General features: G+C 54.1%; 5 protein-coding genes across 5 annotated transcripts; 3 read left to right on the forward strand and 2 right to left on the reverse strand.

Moving 5' to 3' along the window:
- Positions 1-2,044: 2,044 nt before the first annotated feature.
- On the forward strand, positions 2,045-2,851 carry NdufS4 (ndufs4 NADH dehydrogenase Fe-S protein subunit; the record flags this gene model as incomplete). Its single annotated transcript, XM_053194042.1, has 3 exons — positions 2,045-2,247; positions 2,342-2,452; positions 2,542-2,851. 3 exons carry the CDS (start codon positions 2,045-2,047, stop codon positions 2,849-2,851), a joined length of 624 nt encoding a protein of 207 aa, XP_053048618.1.
- Positions 2,852-3,723: 872 nt separating this feature from the next.
- Positions 3,724-4,856, reverse strand: N0V96_006164 (uncharacterized protein; the record flags this gene model as incomplete). The annotated part of the gene is made up of 3 exons (XM_053194043.1): positions 3,724-4,176; positions 4,367-4,562; positions 4,807-4,856. The coding sequence occupies 3 exons, from the start codon at positions 4,854-4,856 to the stop codon at positions 3,724-3,726; spliced, it is 699 nt and encodes a 232-aa protein (XP_053048619.1).
- A 2,573-nt stretch (positions 4,857-7,429) lies between these two features.
- URK1 (Uridine kinase) lies at positions 7,430-8,251 on the forward strand (the record flags this gene model as incomplete). The annotated part of the gene is made up of 3 exons (XM_053194044.2): positions 7,430-7,433; positions 7,483-7,714; positions 7,768-8,251. 3 exons carry the CDS (start codon positions 7,430-7,432, stop codon positions 8,249-8,251), a joined length of 720 nt encoding a protein of 239 aa, XP_053048620.2.
- A 1,196-nt stretch (positions 8,252-9,447) lies between these two features.
- On the forward strand, positions 9,448-11,621 carry N0V96_006166 (uncharacterized protein; the record flags this gene model as incomplete). Its single annotated transcript, XM_053194045.1, has 2 exons — positions 9,448-11,530; positions 11,605-11,621. 2 exons carry the CDS (start codon positions 9,448-9,450, stop codon positions 11,619-11,621), a joined length of 2,100 nt encoding a protein of 699 aa, XP_053048621.1.
- Positions 11,622-12,286: 665 nt separating this feature from the next.
- Positions 12,287-17,357, reverse strand: MET5 (Sulfite reductase [NADPH] subunit beta; the record flags this gene model as incomplete). The annotated part of the gene is made up of 3 exons (XM_053194046.2): positions 12,287-16,735; positions 16,804-16,946; positions 17,315-17,357. 3 exons carry the CDS (start codon positions 17,355-17,357, stop codon positions 12,287-12,289), a joined length of 4,635 nt encoding a protein of 1,544 aa, XP_053048622.2.
- Between the last annotated feature and the right edge of the window lie 1,710 nt (positions 17,358-19,067).

Consider the following 19,067-nt stretch of genomic DNA (forward strand, 5'->3'; position numbering starts at 1 on the left):
GAGGGGAGAGAGGCAGGCGTGGCAGGTAAGATGAGGGAAAACAGTGGGGACGCGATGGGTACCTGCCCGCCGACGTGGTCACCGGATTCCCGAGAAGGCTGTGACAGTGTGTCAGCCTCGTGCACTGTGGTCTCCAAACACTGTGTTTTGGTCATGGCTCAGCTCGGCCTAGTGCGGAAAGCGCTGGCTTTGCGGGCTGGGGAAAGCACGCCTGCGGGAGCCGGGAGGAAACAACGCGGGATCCCCCGACATCCCAATGGGCTATTCTTGGATCCAGTGCATTGATGAGCGCCTCTCCGTCTGAGCATTCATGGATGCACTTCTCCGACTGACAGTTGTTTTATCGTCTATCATAATGATTGAAACTAATGGAAGAAGTTTTGTGTTGCTTTGAGGCTGGCTTCGAATTACCCTAACTTGACAATCATAGATGGCACTTGGCAAGCCAAACTCAATGGTGGTCTCATATTCATTACTGATCACTACCGCCCCCATGTCTTCTCTTCTCGAATGTATACATCACATCGGGTTTCCTGGGAAGTTTGAGCCGGATGAGCATTACGCAATACCACTCAGTTAATCTTTGGACTAGCTGAAACAAACTCTCGGCTCAACTTGTCAGCGGCCCTACAAAGACCGAGAACGAGAACATCCCAGGCCATCCTCTTATTGTTGTTGTTGTTGTTGTTGTTGTTGTTGTTGTCTTTTCATCAGACCGCGCTTTTCTTTCTGTCCATTTCACATTCGAGGGAATACACGCTGGACACGAAAAAGGAAATTTGCCGAGGAGCCTCCTCCTGGAGAATAGGTTCTAATTCTTATATACACGGTCCCAATGCCATTACACAGCCAGAAGCTGGACTACAACCAGACGGGAGTCGCTTAGTGAGCATTGTTCTTGTGGTGGCCTGTCAATCATTAGCATCGTATCATAGAGCTGCTCTCCTTCGTATTCATTTGTCCTGGGGTTTCGTCTAGACTGGTGCATTGAAGAGAGGTTTAACGTACGGAGGTGGAAGTAGTAGTTCTGAGCGTAGCCGATGACGAGGAGGAAGCCAAGGGCGTGGATGATGGCTACACAGCAATGGTCAGTCTTCATATCCATACTCGATGCCCAGATACAATCCAAGAAAACAACATACGCTTCGCAGAGGCGTTCTTGCCGCTGAAGTGCTTGGCGGCGTAGCGGCCGAGGATGCCAGTGGGCTTAGCCTCGGGGGCGGCACCACGGGGGAGCTTCTCGTAGAAGTTGACAACGCGCTGCATGCGAACGGCGTTGGGGTCCGCGCCAAGGGCCTGCCCGAGTCGTCATGTTAGCCCATCTTCTGCTCCGTATCATTTCTCGTTGTTGATGTTGATGTTGTTGTTGTTGTTGTTGTTGGAAAATATCCATAGCTCCGAGTAGCTCCGTCCTTTCGCTCCTCCGTATCCCGCGCCCGAACCTCCGAATTCGCCGGGTAACCTTTTCCCATCCAAACCTCGCATCCATCAAAAAAGCAAGGAAAACGTGTAATCGGGGTTTATAATCGTACCTTGGGAGAGGCGACCTAAATTGCATCAACGTCAGTAAAGTCATTCAGGTCGACCTGCCGGTCGTCGGCCGGCCGGAGGGAGAAGAAGCGCACCTTGGGGGGAATGAGGGTCGAGAGACCGCGGCGGGGGACGAAGCTCATGATGACTTTGGGGTATCGAAGAATCGGAAGGATCGCTCGGCGCAAACGGTCAATTGAACTGGATCCAATTGATTTCGACGTGGGAGGGGGAGAGGCTGATGGCTATGATAGACGAGGGTGACGCTCCGTTTGCCGAAAGTGAGGTTTGAACGAAAAGCACTCGTTTCCTTCGGGTCAAGGTTCTTGCGGTGACCAATCAGCGCGCCCCAATCCGGGCCACCCCCCCAAGCAAGGCCCTTCCGCCTTGTCCAGTGCCGTACCGTCAACCACCACCATAATCGCATTCCCAGACTCACCCAATTCGTCCCACCGTCCCACGACGACGCCAATTCCGCTTCATCAATCGAGGGAAGCAGAATCGCCCGGTCGCAATGGCATCCCTCCGCGCCTACAACGCAGCCCGCCTGCTGCGGAGCGCCGCTCCCTTCCGAGCTTCCGTCTCCGCGCCCGTAACCGCTCGCCGATTCGAGAGCCAGCTCACGACCGGCACCACGACACAGCAGCCCGCCGCCGTCCCACCCTCGACCGAGCAGAAGGAGCCCGACTACAGCATCGCCGCCGACAAGGCCACTTCGTAAGGACGCAAATCTTTCAGGAGGAATTATTGCATGACTTGCAATTGGATTGGGCGTACAAGAGAAGTGCTAATCGGGTTGTGTTTCTCGCAGGACCTTCACCCCGACCCCCAAGAAGCTCCAAAACGGCAGCGAAGACGTTCCCTTCATTCAAGCCGCCGTCATTTCCGGCGCCCCCATGGAGCTCCAGGCTCGCACAGTCCGGTACGCATAGCCTTCCCTCAGCGCAATCGCATCCTAGACCAAACAACAAGAAAGGAAAGGAATCAAGACTAACGACGAAACCTTCACAGCATCTACCAGGAATCCAAGCCCGCCACGCAGTCAGGCAACTGGCAGGGCCACCACTGGCGCATGGACTGGGACATCCTCCCCAAGGGCCACCGCTGGGAGAACCCGCTCATGGGCTGGCAGTCGTCGGCCGACATGATGCAGGGGACCAAGCTCAACTTCAAGTCAAAGGAGGACGCCATCCACTTCGCCGAGAAGCAGGGCTACGAGTACTTTGTCCAGGAGCCGCAGTCGAGGCGGATCAAGCCCAAGGCGTACGCAAACAACTTTTTGTACTCGCCCAAGAAGCTTAAGCACATTCGGACCAAATAGAGAGACAAAGTGGAAGAGATATTGTAGTACGGAGTATCATTTGTATATAAAACTTTCCAAGGATCGTGTTTACCCCATGGTAGACCTGAAATCTTGTGAGAAGAAGTGTTTTGGTAAAGAAAGCAATAAAAAAATTGAAACATTACGGGAGTTCCAACGTGACTTTGATATTCACGCTGAGTTCCTCCTCGATGAACACTCGGGAAACTTGGTACGTTGAGCTGTAATCGGACTTTCTCTCAAGGTGATTGGCCCAGGAGTCCCCACCCATACATTGTTCAGTTCACTCCCATGCAATCTTCCCTGCGCTACGGATAGATTCTCGGGATGATGGAATACCGGCAGTCACGGGAGACGAGAGACGGCAGGACCATTTTCTCACGGGACAGTTCAAGAGAGGGGTGATATGTTGAGTTCGCAATTGCCATGATGGCCTCTATTCGTTTATCGGTCATCTGTTGACCCGATGTCGTGAACCATTAAAAGATGTATGTACCATAATCTCATTCAGTCATAACCGAATGTTGTAACGCCTCCAAGATTCGCCAATCCTGGCCCGTATCCCAAAGTCAAACCCTGCTTGCTCTTAACGCCATGCGCTGTTTCCTAGCCATCATGTTCCACTTCATAATATTCCATGATCAACTCAACCAAACGGCGGTCTTCAGCGTTGTCAGCGACGTGGGCGACGCTATCGTGATAACTCTCCGCTCCTAGGATGCGATTCTATTCCTCGACCTGGGAGGTAAGCGGTCTGCGAAGGAGGGACCGATGAAGATCGTTTGTTTCTTGCTTGTTGCCCTCTTCAGCGGACCGTCTTGCAACGGACCAAGATTCTCCGTGTCGCTGCCGTAGCCCTCAAGACTGTTGCTCTACGAGAGCATCATTGGGTCGTGCCCATCACTCTCGTCTCCGTTCAAGCCGAGACCAATTCTCTCAGGGAGGGGCTTCTTCTCTGCTCTCGCAGCAGACTCAGCCCAAGCCCTCATCTTTACCAGCTGTCGGATCGCGGCTTCCCTACGCTCCGACTGACGCTGTAAGATGGCCTTGTTGACATCATCCGCAACATCCCGTCTCAGGTCTGGATGCAAGATGGCTGCCAATTGCGGCTCGAGATCGTTGTGCGGGAACACCAATAGCGCCATAGTCTCTTCCAGGTCTTTGAGGAAGCGCGAGTCGGTTGGTGCACGCGGTCCAAGATGGTTCGTGGCGAATGACAAGGCAGGAGTGATATCCCCGCCAGGTGTGTTCGTGCACGCCCGAATGAGCTCTACAAGTTGGAGGCGAAGCAGCGCGAAGTGCAAGGTTGGATCGCGGTCCAGGATCTAGGTGACCTGTTAGAACACATGTACAAAACAGAGCCATGCTGACAAGTAGTTTATATGGTGAAAGCTCATTAAAAAGTGGTTGTTCCTCATCAAAGTGTCCCGAAGGTGCTATGAGTGGTGCATGATAACTCGATGTCTAATCACTGCGATTGGGGTGTATGAATGCTGCGGAGAGTAAACAACTAACCTCTGAGTCAAAGTCATTCAGGGCCTCAATGGCGTACTGAATGCTTCCAGTGTGGATTGACTTTTGGATCTGCTGGCGGACCTTGATCGTCTCATCGACTTGGTGGGGTTGGAGGTTGGCTTCCTTGCTGAATTTTGCAGCAGCATTAGGGTAACCTTCCATCGTCAAGTAATCGAGGATCAGGGCGTTGATGTCGCTGAGAGTCCATGTTAGCACAAATGTCCTCTTGGCTGTAGTTCGAACAACGTAAATATGTGCAAAACAGCAAAAGTGTCAGGGTTATTTTATATCGAGTTCTCCGCATGGTAATTGCTAGGAGAGATTCCCATTTGATAGTTGATCATCATGTGAGCCGGTAGGGAGGGGAAGCACCAGACGTAGCCTCGGAGCTAGCGCCGGGCTACGACGTTGGAGATGAAAGAGAGAGAAAAAAGGCTTACCTTTTGGGCGACTTGACGTCCTGAACACGCCTCTCGAAGGCATGCTTCATGGGTGTGGCAGTCGACGCAGACGAAGTCTGAATGACCTCTTAGCTAGCTGCCAACGACAACCAAACGACGTGGCCAGCATGGATGTACATACTGGCACACTGGAACACGGGGAGCTCAACGGACCATGATTCTCTCCAACGTCTCCCGCACGAGACGCGCAGCAGCTCTATTCCAAACTGCTATGGCTGTTGGGTCGTTGATGTCCGGCAGTCCTGACATGCGATGGGAAGTGCGCAAATGCAGGGAAAGCAAGGCAGGATCAGACAGGCTCTGGGCTGGGCCGTCGTCACATTTGAGTGGCCAGTCGAGCTCCCGTTCGGTTTGTTGTGCGAAGGGAGTCTTTGAAAGAAAAGATGCTGAGGAAGAAATGGGATTGGATGTGGAAGAAGGAAGAAACGTCGGAACAAAGAGAAAGAGGCTGGAGCGGAGCTTTATTCGGTTCCAGAGTTTGCGGCTGCAGAGGGCCAATCGCAGGATCAGCCGGACCACCTGGCGTGGGGCAGCCATGATTAGATAATCTGAGGCACATGCCCTCTTTACCTAAGGTAAGGTACCTTACTTTCAAGGTAACGCAGGTAAGGCGCTGAGAGCAGCCACGCAGCCTGGGGGGCCACAACTGGGGGTGAACAGGGCAAAAAACACAGGGCGCGACCCACCACAAGCACAAGACAGGCAGGTACCAGAGCTAATACCACCTCACTGCCCTTACCTTACCTGAGGTGTATGTACTGTGCACAGTAAGGACCTGAGGTGAGCAACCGCAACCACGCATCGTGCCTGCGGGCTGCTGTACTGAGTAGGAGGAGCTGCGGTCATCTGGACCCTGTGTATTTGTGCGCCCACCTGTGTGAGCCCAGCTCGCTATTGGGTCGTTCAGTTCTACACGAGACGTTCCGTTGGAGAACTAGACTTGATGCTTTGAGGAAAGATAGCACGCGAGCACAGCCTCTCTCTTTTTATGGGCAGGCTGTTATAACTTGTCTCTAACATCTCCAAGATGTACAGCCCACCTTCCCTATAGAAACAGCAAAAGGCAACTTCCCCTCTCGTGGCTCCCGTCTGATCAGCAGCTTTGTGGCAGGTACCTTCCATTCGGTTAGGTTACCTTCAACATCAGATCTAGCCCGGCCAGCTCCACCATCCACCAGGCTTTAGTTGCCAAAGTCAAGCATCCATCCCCCCTCAGCGCTTATCTTTGGGGACTGGACCCTGGAAGTCGCCTTTTACCTGGCCAGTGTTTTCATTTTTATATCTCCAAACTTCATCTTTGCTTCTTCCCCCCTTCCATTGCGAAGGGAGCAAACATCAAGCCGTCGACACCTGCAGTCTTTGTTCCTCAGGTCGTTGGTTTTCCCGTCCGCCTGCCTAACTTACTTTGCTGTAGGATCCGAGGACAAAGCTGTAGCTACCCGATAAACCACCACCAGCCTGCCCCGCGTATCGACATCGGCGACCTCCGCCTCTCCTCAAATAATGGCAGACGACCACAGCGGCACCGAGTCTCATGTGACGATTCAGCGGCGGACTCACTACTCACCACCATGGGCAGATGTCAGCATCATTGGCATTGCTGGCAGTTCCGGCTCTGGAAAGTCAACTCTGTCGCATGCCATTGTGAGAAAGCTGAATCTGCCCTGGGTGGTGATTTTGTCCATGGTATGTGTGCATTTACCCCGCCAACCGGCGGCTTGCGGCGATGGCCCCTCCCCTGACTCGATTTCAACATAGGACTCTTTCTACAACCCCCTGAGTCCTGAGGAGTCAAAGAGGGCTTTTGACAACGACTTTGACTTTGACGCGCCGAATGTAAGATATACACCGATTACTGCTGGCATGCATATTGACCAAATTCAGGCGATTGACTTTGATGTTCTTGTACAATGTTTGCGCGATCTGAAGGCTGGGTAAGTCTTGTAACTTTGCTATCTAAAATGCTTCATGAGATTCTCCTAGTCTGAAGGCAGAAATTTGAGCCATCAATATTCAACTTCATGATAATAATCAGTCTTCAGAAAACGGGCTGAAATTCCCATTTACTCCTTCTCTAAGCATCAAAGGCTGGACAACACCACAACCATCTACTCACCTCACGTCATCATCCTGGAGGGAATCTTTGCCCTCCATGACCCCCGTATTATTGATCTTCTGGATATGAGGGTAATTCAATCCCATGAAATCGAACTGCGATCGATTTCTGACTGTTGCTCAGATATTCTGCGAGGCGGATGCCGATACGTGTTTGTCACGGAGAGGTAAGTCGCAGGCAGCCCGGGACGTGATGTACTTGGTGCACGGCTGACCTTGCAACGTAAAGTGTTGAGAGACGTCAAGGAGCGTGGCCGTGACGTAGATGGCATCATGAAGCAGTGGTTCAAGTTTGTGAAACCAAACTTTGAAAAAGTAAAGAGCTCCATCATCAAATCGTATCGGACTTTCCTAATATGTCTGTGTCCAGTTCGTCGAGCCGCAGCGCAAGGTCGCAGGTAAACTAGCCGAGCCGCATCCGATGCCTTGTAGAGACTGACCGCAAGTAGACATCATCGTGCCGAGAGGTATCGAGAACCGCGTTGCCATGGGTAAGTAAATATAATGTTCGTACAGCTTCACAACTAATACCTAGGCTAGCCATGGTTGTTCAGTACATTGAGCGCAAGTTGATCGAAAAGTCAACCCACCACCGGGCAGCACTCACACAATTGGAACTGGCGGCTGCCAGCGACCCTCTGTCCGACAGAGTCGTGATTCTAGATCAGTCACCGCAACTGAGAGGCATGAGCACCATCATTCAGGATATCGATACCTCTGCGGAAGACTTTATCTTCTACTTTGACCGCCTCGCGTGTCTTCTGATCGAGCAGTGAGTAGTTTGCTTGTGGGGTGAATGTCTAAATAACGAGCTAACAACCACAGGGCACTCAACAATGTGCAATTCAGAGAAAAGACAATTGCCACGCCCCAAGGGTACAAGTACAACGGACTCCAAGCTACGGGCGATGTAAGTGCGGTGCTGGTCCTCCGTGGCGGTGCCGCCTTCGAGACGGCCTTGAAGAGGGTCGTCCCCGACATGCGGACAGGCAGAATCCTGATCCAGTCCAACGTACGGACGGGAGAGCCCGAGCTGCATTATCTCAAGCTTCCGGATAACATCGACTCCCACGAGTCGGTCTTGTTGATCGACACGCAGATGGCCAGCGGAGGCGCCGCGCTCATGGCCGTGCAAGTCCTCGTCGACCACGGCGTCGCTCAGGACAAGATTGTGCTGGCGTGCTATGCTGCCGGAAGACTGGGCGTGCACCGCCTTGCAAAGGTGTTTCCTGGTATCACCATTGTTCTGTGCAATATGCTTGCGGATATTGAGGACCGCTGGGTTGAGAAGAAGTACTTCCGATGCTAGCCGTAGGCATATACATCGTACTCATATAACACGGCCGAGCTGCGCCGAGCCTACCTTTGCAGCAAAATTGATGAGTGCTCAAGTGGCAATACGAAAGCCTATTGCAAGAAAAGTGCATCGTAATACCATGGAGTAAGGCTGCTTGATTCATGATATTTGAGGGTCGCCAAGGGCTAAAATCCGTACCTCTGGAAAAGGCCGCATGTTCGCCTGCCAGACAGCCTGCAAGATCCATTGCCTCGCATATATGTCTTTCGCGGGTTCGCGCTGTTCGCACTCTGGACTGATCCCGGATTCACGGCTGCGATTCTCGTCATTGGCTCCCAATGCGGCTACAAATTGGCCGAACGAGACACCGAGGAGTGGACATGGTGGTGGAGACTACGGCTCCCGCGGCAGGGGACATTTTGACGCCGCTGACTGAGATCAGTTTCTCGCTAGACGAGTATTCAGATTTCAGGCCGAGAAAGGGACCCTTCCTCTTTAAAAGGATCTTATCAGCTCGGACGACTGTGAGATCGCGGCGCCGACAACGGAACTGAGGTGTTGGGACGAAAGTCCGAGTTCCATTGTCGGTGACGGCGATAATGCGGTCGGATGCCAAATTTTTGCAAAGAATTTTCTTTCTTGCCTGCTCGCGTGATGCATCAGAGAATTCATCCAGAATCCATAAGGTCAGTAGTCAGTAGACAAGTAGAGTAAAGGCACCTTGGAGAATATTCTGGCCTATCTGGTGTAATTGCATGGGAGGCAACCTTCGGTTTAACCGAATAATGACGTATTTGCTGGAGCTGTCGGCACAAGTACGTTCTCCCGTCTACGTAGCTACGTAGTGCGGTGTAAGGTACCTTAGCTTCCTCGGATTTGACGGTTCTGGCGCGACCAGTACCTTAGTACAAGCATCATTACGCATAGGTCCAGGGAGCTATGCCCGCCAGCCCCTAGGAACCTTTTCATTTTCGTGACCATTACGACCTTGGTTTTCTCCTTCTTGGAAAAATCCAACAACCTCATCTCTCTCTGGCTACCTTGGTCTCCTGCTGCTTGTTTGCAATTGATACATCGCGACACATCTCTTGAGCTCTCTGCTTGCTTCCATTCACTCGTTTCGACATGACATCTCCATACTGCTAGATCTACCTTTACTCTACCACGACGTCAGACGAAAACATACCAGACTAATCTGCGATAATTAAATGCCTCCCACCACATCCGCGCTGAGGCGCATACCTCGCGCCGTTTCTCACAGATCACCCATCAGCTTATTCAAACCTACGCCGATATGCAGGCAACAGGTCGCCGCCCTCGCGCAAAGGCGCGCCTTCACTAGCCCTCCTCAGCGATCCCGAACAACACCTCCTACTACACCTCTCGCTAACTCCTTCTTCAACGCCCACGGTCTGCCCAAGGGCACCGCCATCCGATCCGTCTCCGGCACGCCACCGCCGGCACCTACTCCAAAGCAAAGGTCACGGCTCCTCCGCTTCGCGTACGCCAGCGCCGCGTGGCTCGGCGGCGGCATCATCTTTGTCGGCCTCGGCGTGGTTGGCTTCTTTCTCTACGATGCATCCACTTACAAGGAACACCCAGACCAGAATGAGATCGAGGTATCTGAGCTGGCACTGAGCCCCAAGCGAGGCGGGCCAAAGAACCTGCCCATCGCCGAGGTGCTGATTGACGACCTGGACAACGAACACATGAAGAGCGTAAAGGAGAAGCCCAAGCTTGTTATTCTCGGTGGCGGATGGGGCGGAGTGGCTCTGCTCAAGGAGCTCAACCCCGACGAATACCACGTTACCGTTGTTTCCCCGACAAACTACTTCCTGTTTACGCCCATGCTGCCTTCTGCTACTGTTGGAACCCTGGAACTGAGATCACTGGTTGAACCCGTCCGCCGAATCCTCGCCCGCGTTCACGGCCACTTCATCCGTGCCAAGGCCGAGGACGTTGAGTTCTCCCATAAGCTGATTGAGTGCTCTCAACCCGATGCCTTTGGTAACGAAACCCGATTCTATGTCCCCTACGATAAGCTGGTCATCGCCGTTGGATCTACCACGAACCCCCACGGTGTCAAGGGACTGGAGAACGCCCACTTCCTCAAGGATATCAGCGATGCGCGCAAGGTTAGAAACCAAGTCATGCACAACCTCGAGCAAGCCTGCCTGCCTACGACCGCCGACGAGGAACGCAAGCGCCTCTTGTCCTTTGTCGTCAGCGGCGGCGGTCCCACGGGAGTCGAGTTCGCGGCCGAGCTATTTGACATGCTCAACGAGGACCTGACGCTTCACTTCCCCAAGCTCCTCCGCAACGAGATTTCCGTCCACTTGATTCAGAGCCGCAGCCACATCCTCAACACGTACGACGAGACCCTCTCCAAGTACGCAGAGGAGCACTTCGCCCGCGACCAGGTTGATATTCTCACAAACTCCCGCGTCAAGGAGGTCCACCCAGACAAGATTACCTTTACGCAAAAGCAGCCCGACGGAACTCTCCTCACCAAGGAACTCCCCATGGGCTTCTGCCTCTGGTCAACGGGTGTCGCCCAAGCCGACCTCTGCAAGCGTCTCTCCTCCAAGCTCGGCCCCTCGCAGACGAACCGTCACGCCCTCGAAACGGATACCCACCTCCGCCTAAACGGAACACCCCTCGGCGACGTCTACGCCATCGGCGACTGCTCGACGGTGCAGAACAACGTGGCCGACCACATCATTACTTTCTGCCGCGGCCTCGCCTTCAAGCACGGCAAGGACCCCGAGACCCTCGAGCTTCACTTCAGCGACTGGTGCGAAGTCGCCAACGACGTCAAACGACGCTTCCCCCAGGCCGTCGGCCACCTGAAGCGCCTCGACAAGCTCTTTGAGCAGTTCGACAAGGACCAGTCCGGCACCCTCGGCTTCGGCGAGCTCAGGGAGCTCCTCAAGCAGATCGACTCCAAGCTCACCTCCCTCCCCGCCACGGCGCAGCGCGCTCATCAGCAGGGCCAGTACCTCGCGCACAAGTTCAACAAGATGGCGCGCACGTCGGACGGGCTCAAGGCCAACATGGTGCTCGACGGCGACATCGACTCGGTGGTCTACAAGGCGTTTGAGTACCGCCACCTCGGTAGTCTCGCGTACATTGGCAACTCGGCCGTGTTCGACTGGGGCCAGGGCTGGAATTTCGCAGGTGGCTTGTGGGCTGTGTATATGTGGCGGTCCGTCTACTTTGCGCAGAGCGTGAGCTTGAGAACGCGGATTCTGCTTGCCATGGATTGGGCCAAGCGCGGTCTCTTTGGAAGAGGTATAATCTTTCCCCCTTACCACATTCTGTCTGTTTGACTTGGAGCGTTTGATAAACTAACACGTGTTTTACAGATTTGATGAGCTACTAGAAAGCAATGATGCGTTTTTTTTTTTGTTGCAAAGAATGAATTGATTCTTTTCTCTTTTGTTAGCATACCCTGCCGGAGTACGAGGTACCGAAATGCAATCTTGCGAGAGATGGATGCATTAACATAGAAGTTACAGAACCCAGACAAGAAAAAAAAGATATAAAAAGAGATACGTAAACGGTCTCTAGATAATTTCATATGATTGTTCAAAATACCATTTCTTGCGTACTGATGTACCTGATGACTTTTCACGCCCTCTCAAATCTCTGGAGTTGGCTTGCACCGCTACTGCAACATGTACCTAGGAACAGACATATCAGACAAGTGTGCTGCTGAGGATCAGAAAGACGGTGATGCACCTCGCCTGAGGTAAGAATGTTGAAACGTAATTTTCATAAATGATATAATATAGAAGAAACAGCAAATCGCAACGCCTGGCCCCCTGATGCTTGAAAGCTGCTAAAGCTGATATAAGACCATGTACATTTTACAAAAATTTCCAACTTTTTTCTCTCTGTTTGTGCAAATCCCATGATTTTGTAAATCTCAAATTCGTCCTCATCCTCGCACCGAACATCAAATCTCGTCATTAAACTGTGAGTACTCGAAAGCACTGGACAGGCTTATTCCTCATCAGACTCTTCGTCGGGAACCTATCATTACTGTTAGTCATTGCAAAACAAAATGTTACAGTGAGCTCGAGAATCTCGACTTACCCCTTCGTGGAAATCCCGACCCTCCTTGGTGCCCTTGATGACACCGACGCGAATGCAGAAGTCGCCAAATCTCTCGCCAGTCTCCCTCTCAGTCGCATACCTCTTGAGCAGCGGCTTCATGATGGCCAAGATCTCGTCCTCCTTGATGCTCTGGCGGTACAACTTGTTCAGTCTCTGGCCGTGGTATCCACCGCCTAGGTACATGTTGTACGCGCCGTACGCCTTTCCGACAAAGGCAACCTCGGCAAGCCAGGGACGCGCGCAACCGTTGGGGCAACCCGTCATACGCATGACGATCGAGTCCTGGCGCAGTCCATTCTCCTCGAGGCAGTCCTCGAGCTTAGTGATCAGCACAGGCAGGTAACGCTCCGACTCGGCCATGGCGAGACCGCAAGTGGGGAAGGCGACACAGGCCGACGAGCTAAGGCGCATGCCGGAGAAGTGGACGTTATCGAGCTTGTACTTCTTCATGAGGTCCTTGATGGAGTCGAGATCCTCGTCGGCGACGTTGCTCAGGATCAGATGCTGGTTACCCGTAAGGCGGAACTCGCCCTTGTGCACCTTGGCGATCTCACGGAGACCAGTCTTCATCTGGAACTCGGGGGTATCCTCGATGCGACCGTTCTCAATGAAGAAGGTGAAGTGGTTGAGTCCTGTCTCGTCCTTTTGCCAGCCGAACGTGTCAACGTTGGACTTGAACTCGAAGGGCTTCTCCTTCTCGAACTTCTGTCCCCAGAGCTCCTCAACCTTGCCGCGGAAGACGTCGACGCCCATGTCATCGATGGTGTATTTGAGACGGGCGTGCTTGCGGTTCTTGCGGTCACCGTGGTCGCGCTGGACGAGCATGATCTTCTCGCAAGCAATGTGGACCTGGTCCGTCTTGACGAAGCCGAACATGCGACCGATCTGCGGGTACGTCTTCTTGTTGTTGTGCGTGGCACCCATACCACCACCGGCAATCAGGTTGAAACCCTCGAGGTTACCGTCCTTACCCTTGATGGCAATGAGTCCGATGTCGTGGGCGTAGACGTCGGTGTCGTTGTGGGGAGGGATGGCAATGGTGATCTTGAACTTTCTGGGCAGGTAGGTGGGTCCGTACAGAGGCTCAAAGTCCTGCACCGCGTCACCGGCGATCTGGGTCTTGGTGTCGTTCTCGTCCGCCAGCCAGATCTCGTGGTAGGCGGTGGTCGAAGGCAGCAGGTGGTCGCTGATCTTCTTGGAGCTGGCCCAGACCTCCCTGTGGTACTTGGACTGGGTAGGTAGAGAACTGCACATGACGTTACGGTTGACATCACCGCAAGCGGCAATGGTGGTCATGAGCGCTCTGTTGATGGCCTGCATGGCGGGCCTAAGCTTGCCCTTGACGACACCGTGGAACTGGAAGGTCTGACGGGTGGTGAGCTTCATGGTCTCGTTACCGAGCTCGTTGGCGATGTCGTCCATCTGCACCCACTGCAACGGGGTAGAGATACCACCAGGCAGACGGCAACGAATCATGAAGGAGTAGGCGGGTTCCAAGCCCATGGCCTTGCGCTCATCTCTGACATCACGGTCGTCCTGCATGTAGGTACCGTGGAACTTGGTAAGCTGCTGGTCGGCAGCAGAGATGGCAGCGGTCGAGGGGTCGTTGAGACCCTCAACAATGGTACCACGGAGGAAGTTGGAGGCAATCTTGATGTCCTCGTTGGTGATGGGAGCAGGCTCCTCGGGAAGTCCATCGACATTGTCGACGCCCAAGGCACGCCAGATCTTGGGCTCCCACTCCTGGTAACCAGTCTGGTATCCATCGGGGTCCTGGTCGTCGCCAAGACCGACGTCGGCAAGTCTCTTGCCACCAAGGTTGGACAGAACACGGTCAAGGTCCTTTGCAGGCTTGTTGTAGTAGATCTTGTCCTCCTTACGGGGCCAGTAGTGACGATCACCAAGACCGAAGACGGAGTAGTTGACGTTGGCGAGGTCGAGCTCGGTGTTGTCCTTGAGAGCAGTCCAGAGAGCGTGGCCGTTCTGGGGGAACTCTCCCTGTCCGGCGGTCGAGGTCACGAAAATGATGTTCTCCTCGGAAGGAAGGTCCTCGAGGGGGTAGTCCTCCATGACGAAGACCTTGGTCTTGAGGCCGCGAGCCTTACCACGGTTACCAAGACGCTTGGCAACGTTGGTAGCGTTACCATTGTCAGAGGCGTACAGCACGGTCAAGGGAGCGCCAAAGAGACCCTCGAGAAGCTGGTCGTAGGCGTCCTTGGCCTTGCGCTTCTGCTGAGCCCGGACTTCGGAGCCAAAGTCCTGCGACAAGTTGGCGGCGAAGACGGGGTCGCGCTGCATGATCTGAGTGAGCTGGTTGTCACGGTCCAAGAAGGCCTTGAGCTCGCTCTTGATGCGCTCAGAATCAAGGGTGAAGTTGGGCTCGCCCTTGGCCTCGTTGGCGGGGTTCCAGCGGTACAGGGGCCAGTAGCCGACGTCAATCGCCTTCTTGGTCTCCTGGAGGACGGTAAGAGGAGAGTCGGTCTCGCCAAAGTAGGGAAGGTAGGCCAAGACGACAGAGGGGCCGTTGTGCTGATCGGCCTCAAGCATGGCCTGAAGCACCTGGGTGTAGGAGCCGTAGACGGCGGTAGAGGCGACGTAGGCGTTGCCAAAGTTCATGGCGTACAGACCAATGTCCTTCTTGCGACGGTTGGCATCGGCAGCGGCACGCTCCGAGTAAGGGGTCGAGTCGATGATGAGCATGTTAACGTTCTCACCAGAGGCAAGGACGTGGTGCACACCAGAGTTACCAAGATCGTAGGCCCAGGCGTCGGATCCAACAAGCCACAATGACTCCTTGCGGAACAGGCGCTTGCTAGACAGCAGGTTGCGGGCAATGGAAGAGCCATCGGTCTCGAGGCGGGGAATCAGGTCGTCGGCGATCTCATTAGCCTTCTTGGAGTCGGCCTCGTTGGCAGCCCAGCGGGCGAGCCAGCTCTTGGGAGAATCGGTCACGAACTGGTTGCTGTTGGCAGCCTCCTTAACCTCGTTGACGAATCGCACACGACGCTCCTTGCGGGCCAAGAGGGAACCGAAGCCAAACTCGGGGCTGGCCTGGATGGAGGAGTTGATGCCGGCATTGCTAGCCTTAAGGGCGTTGGCAATGTAGGCTCTCTGGCCAAACAGCTGGTCAAGAATCTTGGTGTACGAGTTCTCGACCTGGGGCTTCTCAAGACCGTATTCGAGAACCTCTTGGGGAACCTCCTTGCGGCCGATCTCGAGGTTCTGAACAGGGGACTCGGAAGTCAGGTTCTGCAGAACGCCACGGAGAGCCTGGATGACGGTCTTGGGGTCAATGTAGCCAAGCTGGTAGCCGACAACAGTCTGCACACCACCAGGGCCGCTCTTCACACTGGTGAGAACATCGATGAGGACGGGTCCCCACTTTGTGGTCTTGCGGTGGACCTGCTCAAGGACGGCGATGCGCTTCACAGACTTGGGCAGAGCCTCGATGAGAGAGGAGCTGAGCCAGGGACGGTACAGTCTGGGGGTGAGGATGCCGACCTTGGAGAAGTCACCTCCACGGCGAGCCTGGTCAATCACATCACCAAAGTAGTAGGCTCCGGAGCCGAAGACAAAGAGGCAGTTCTCTGCGTTTGTGGGACCGGCATAGAAGAAGGCCTGGTATTCACGGCCGGTGATTCTCTTAATCTGAGCCCAGATGCCGTTGGCGTACTTGAGGATATCCTCAGACGAGACAACGGGGAGGGACGACTCGATCGTGGTGGCGTTGGAGGAGACAACAGAGGGCGGGCTGTCGGTGACGCTGTGCTCGGCGCTGGACTGGACCGAGGCCCTGGATGACTCGAGCTTGGAGTGCACGGACGAAGCGAGTTCGGAAGAGCTCAGACCACTAATGGGAGAGGAGCCGGTCGGCGGCACGTCGGATCGGTCAGAGGCCACCGGCAGTCGGCCGTCATCGGCATAGATACCGACAGCCGACGCGGCAGAGCCGTTTGACGGCTGTTGGAAGCGCCTCGCGGCGTCAACGTCGAGAATCTGGCGCACAACTTCAGGGTCCTCTGCCTCAATGGCAGCATCGTCGTCGCTGCTCGACGAGGCGAAGAAGTGAACAACACCCTTGCCGGAGCGGAGGGCGAGGGCGTGTGCCGTCAGTGCCATATCCTGAGCCTCCTGAAGAGACTCTGACTGCAGGAAGGTCCATCCCGAGTTGCGGATAGCTGTGATGGCGGAGAAGTCGGGGAAGCCAGCGGGCTGAAGGGCGACGTGAAGGACGACAGGGTAGTTTGCCAACTTGTAGAGGTGGGAGATGGCGGGCAGGAGGACGGTAGAAGAGGTCGTTACGGCGACGAGCTTGCCGGCGCGGGTGGGCGCAAAGACGGAGAGGAGGGGGTCGGCATTGTGCCTTACGTGTTGGACCTGGAGACAGTCGCAATTAGTTCCCGAGTCAAAAGATTGCGGAGAAGGCGATTTGAGTGGCTGCTCACCTCTGTGACTGAAGACTTTGCAACGAGGCTCTTGTCGTTGCGAGCGACGTAGCGCTTAAGGTGGGATGAGAACTCCGAGTCCTTGGCCAGCGAAGGCTGGACGGAGACGACGACGTCGCTAGAGAGGTATGCGATTCTCGCAACTGCAGAGAGGACATGTTAGCACAAGCCAGTATTGTCATCGTTCTCGTCGCAAAATTGCAACTGTGACTATCCCCGCGTCTCTGTTCGGCGTCGTCCATCATCCCACTGCCTCTCTTTCTCTGAGTGCTGCTGCCCATTGTCCATCACGGGTGGGTTGCCGGGGGACTCTGCACCGCTGGGATGCGACAAATAGCAGAGCTCTGATTGGCCGAATTCCTAGCATTGTCGGAGCTTCGCTGTAGTTACAGCGGGCACACGCGCTGAAGGATGACGGCCGCTGCAGAGTGCGAGACCAGGGGGGCAGCAGCAGTAGCAGCAGACCAAAGCCGTGGAATCCCAAGAATTGAAGAGAGCAACAACTGCTTACCAGCTTCTCCAGGCGTCTGGATTTGACCTCTTGTCGGCGCCATTGTCGATATGTATATGTGCGTGTTTGGCAGAGGTTTCGAGGGTGAATTCGAAGGGGGGGTATCGTATAGTGGCCGGTCTCGAAACTCTTTTCGCTGCCGTTTGCAGTGTACAGTTCCGGATTCCTCTTGTGCTGTCTGTTTGGCTTCCTCTGGACCAGGAATCAAGGATGGACAGAACACGAATAAGTAGTCAACTACAGCAGTAATGACCAACACAGATTAACCCGTAGAAAGGATTGTCGAAGACGGGCGACGTAGGATGCAATGGCAAAGGGGAGGCGGAGGGAGGAAGAGGGTGAGAGTGAGTGAGAGAGTGTGAGAGAGGAGGAAGATGGTGGTGTAAGTCAAGGTAATAAGAGGTCTAAAAGGGAAGATCGATGGATAACAAGCTGATAAAAAAAAAAAAGTCCAAGGTGCCCCAGGAAGTTGCGAAACAGCTCCGATGGTTCTTTCTGCTTTTGGAATCAACAGAAAGTGACCTGGAAAGTACCCAATTCCTGCTCCTTCCCTTGCTTGGTTTCGTCGCCTTCAGTCAGGCAAGAAGCTGGATGGCGGGTTGCGCCTGCTGTTGCTGGCGTGCTTGGGGGGGGACTGGGGACTGCTGTGCCCACTGAGAAATTTCGCCCCGCAGAAAACAATGAATTTTGTCGACATCAGGGTCGATTGCGTGATCGGCTAGCGCAGCGTCTCCCCAGTCCATTCGCCAGTTGCCATGCCGCACTGCTCCCATTGCGCCGCGGGTTGGCTTGCCTTGGGGCAATGCTGCTGCACTTGGTGTGTGTATCCGTAGGTACATTGCTAAGAAAGAGGTACATTGGGATTCTTCCAGGCGGTACAAGTTGGCAGTAAAGAGCCAGTGCCGTTGCCTCTTCTGTGGTCCTGTCCTGTCCTGTCCTGGATGCTGTATTATTCATCACGAGAATCGTTGACGGCTATGAGTCTGTTAGAACTGCCTTATGTAAACTTGTAAAGAAGGATACTACTACCTTAAGTAAGGTAGCCAGACTCTGCTCTAGACTCTTAGCTCACCTGCTTTACCCAATCAGCCACTCAACAATACTCTAACAAATTCCATCTCAAATGGCTGGAATCGGTGGATGGCACTTGGCTAATACAGCATGAACAGGGGGAGTGAATCTGGACCCCCCATGCCCGAATGCCGAAAAAGGCCGTTGTCGGCCGGTAAGCCTTTCCTCCCATCATTCACACCAAATACTCATACAGAATGTTGGCCAGAGGCAGAGGTACTCCGTAGAGAGGCTCAGGCTCGGATTCGTAGCCGTGCTTCATCCCATCCATCTGGAGGCGAGTCAACTAGTGGAAACTATTCCGTAGACTTACATGGTGCTCCATATCCCGTTCAGCAGCCCCCACCATCTCCATCCCCCTCCCCCGGAGATTCTTTCGGATTACAAATGGTAGACTCTGTATTTGCAGTTTCCGTCTGTCGCTCTCACTACCGTCTCTCACACACGGGCTATGGTCCAGTTCGCTCAATGCCCGATACCCACCAATCACCCAATGATCCCTCGATTTTAAGATCTTGTATTACTGTCCTACTAAGTATGCTTATTATATGTATGCTTTGTATCGTATGCTCTCCCCAAAACTCGGGGTTTGGAACCATGGGATGTTCGTTCCCAGTCCCACTTTAATCCGCCATCGTGAACTGGGCACCAACCGAATGAATGAATGCCCTCGTGACGAACC

This window comes from Colletotrichum fioriniae (assembly GCF_027942845.1).
Source record: "Colletotrichum fioriniae strain IMI 355084 chromosome Unknown scaffold_6, whole genome shotgun sequence".
Lineage (NCBI taxonomy): Eukaryota > Fungi > Ascomycota > Sordariomycetes > Glomerellales > Glomerellaceae > Colletotrichum > Colletotrichum fioriniae.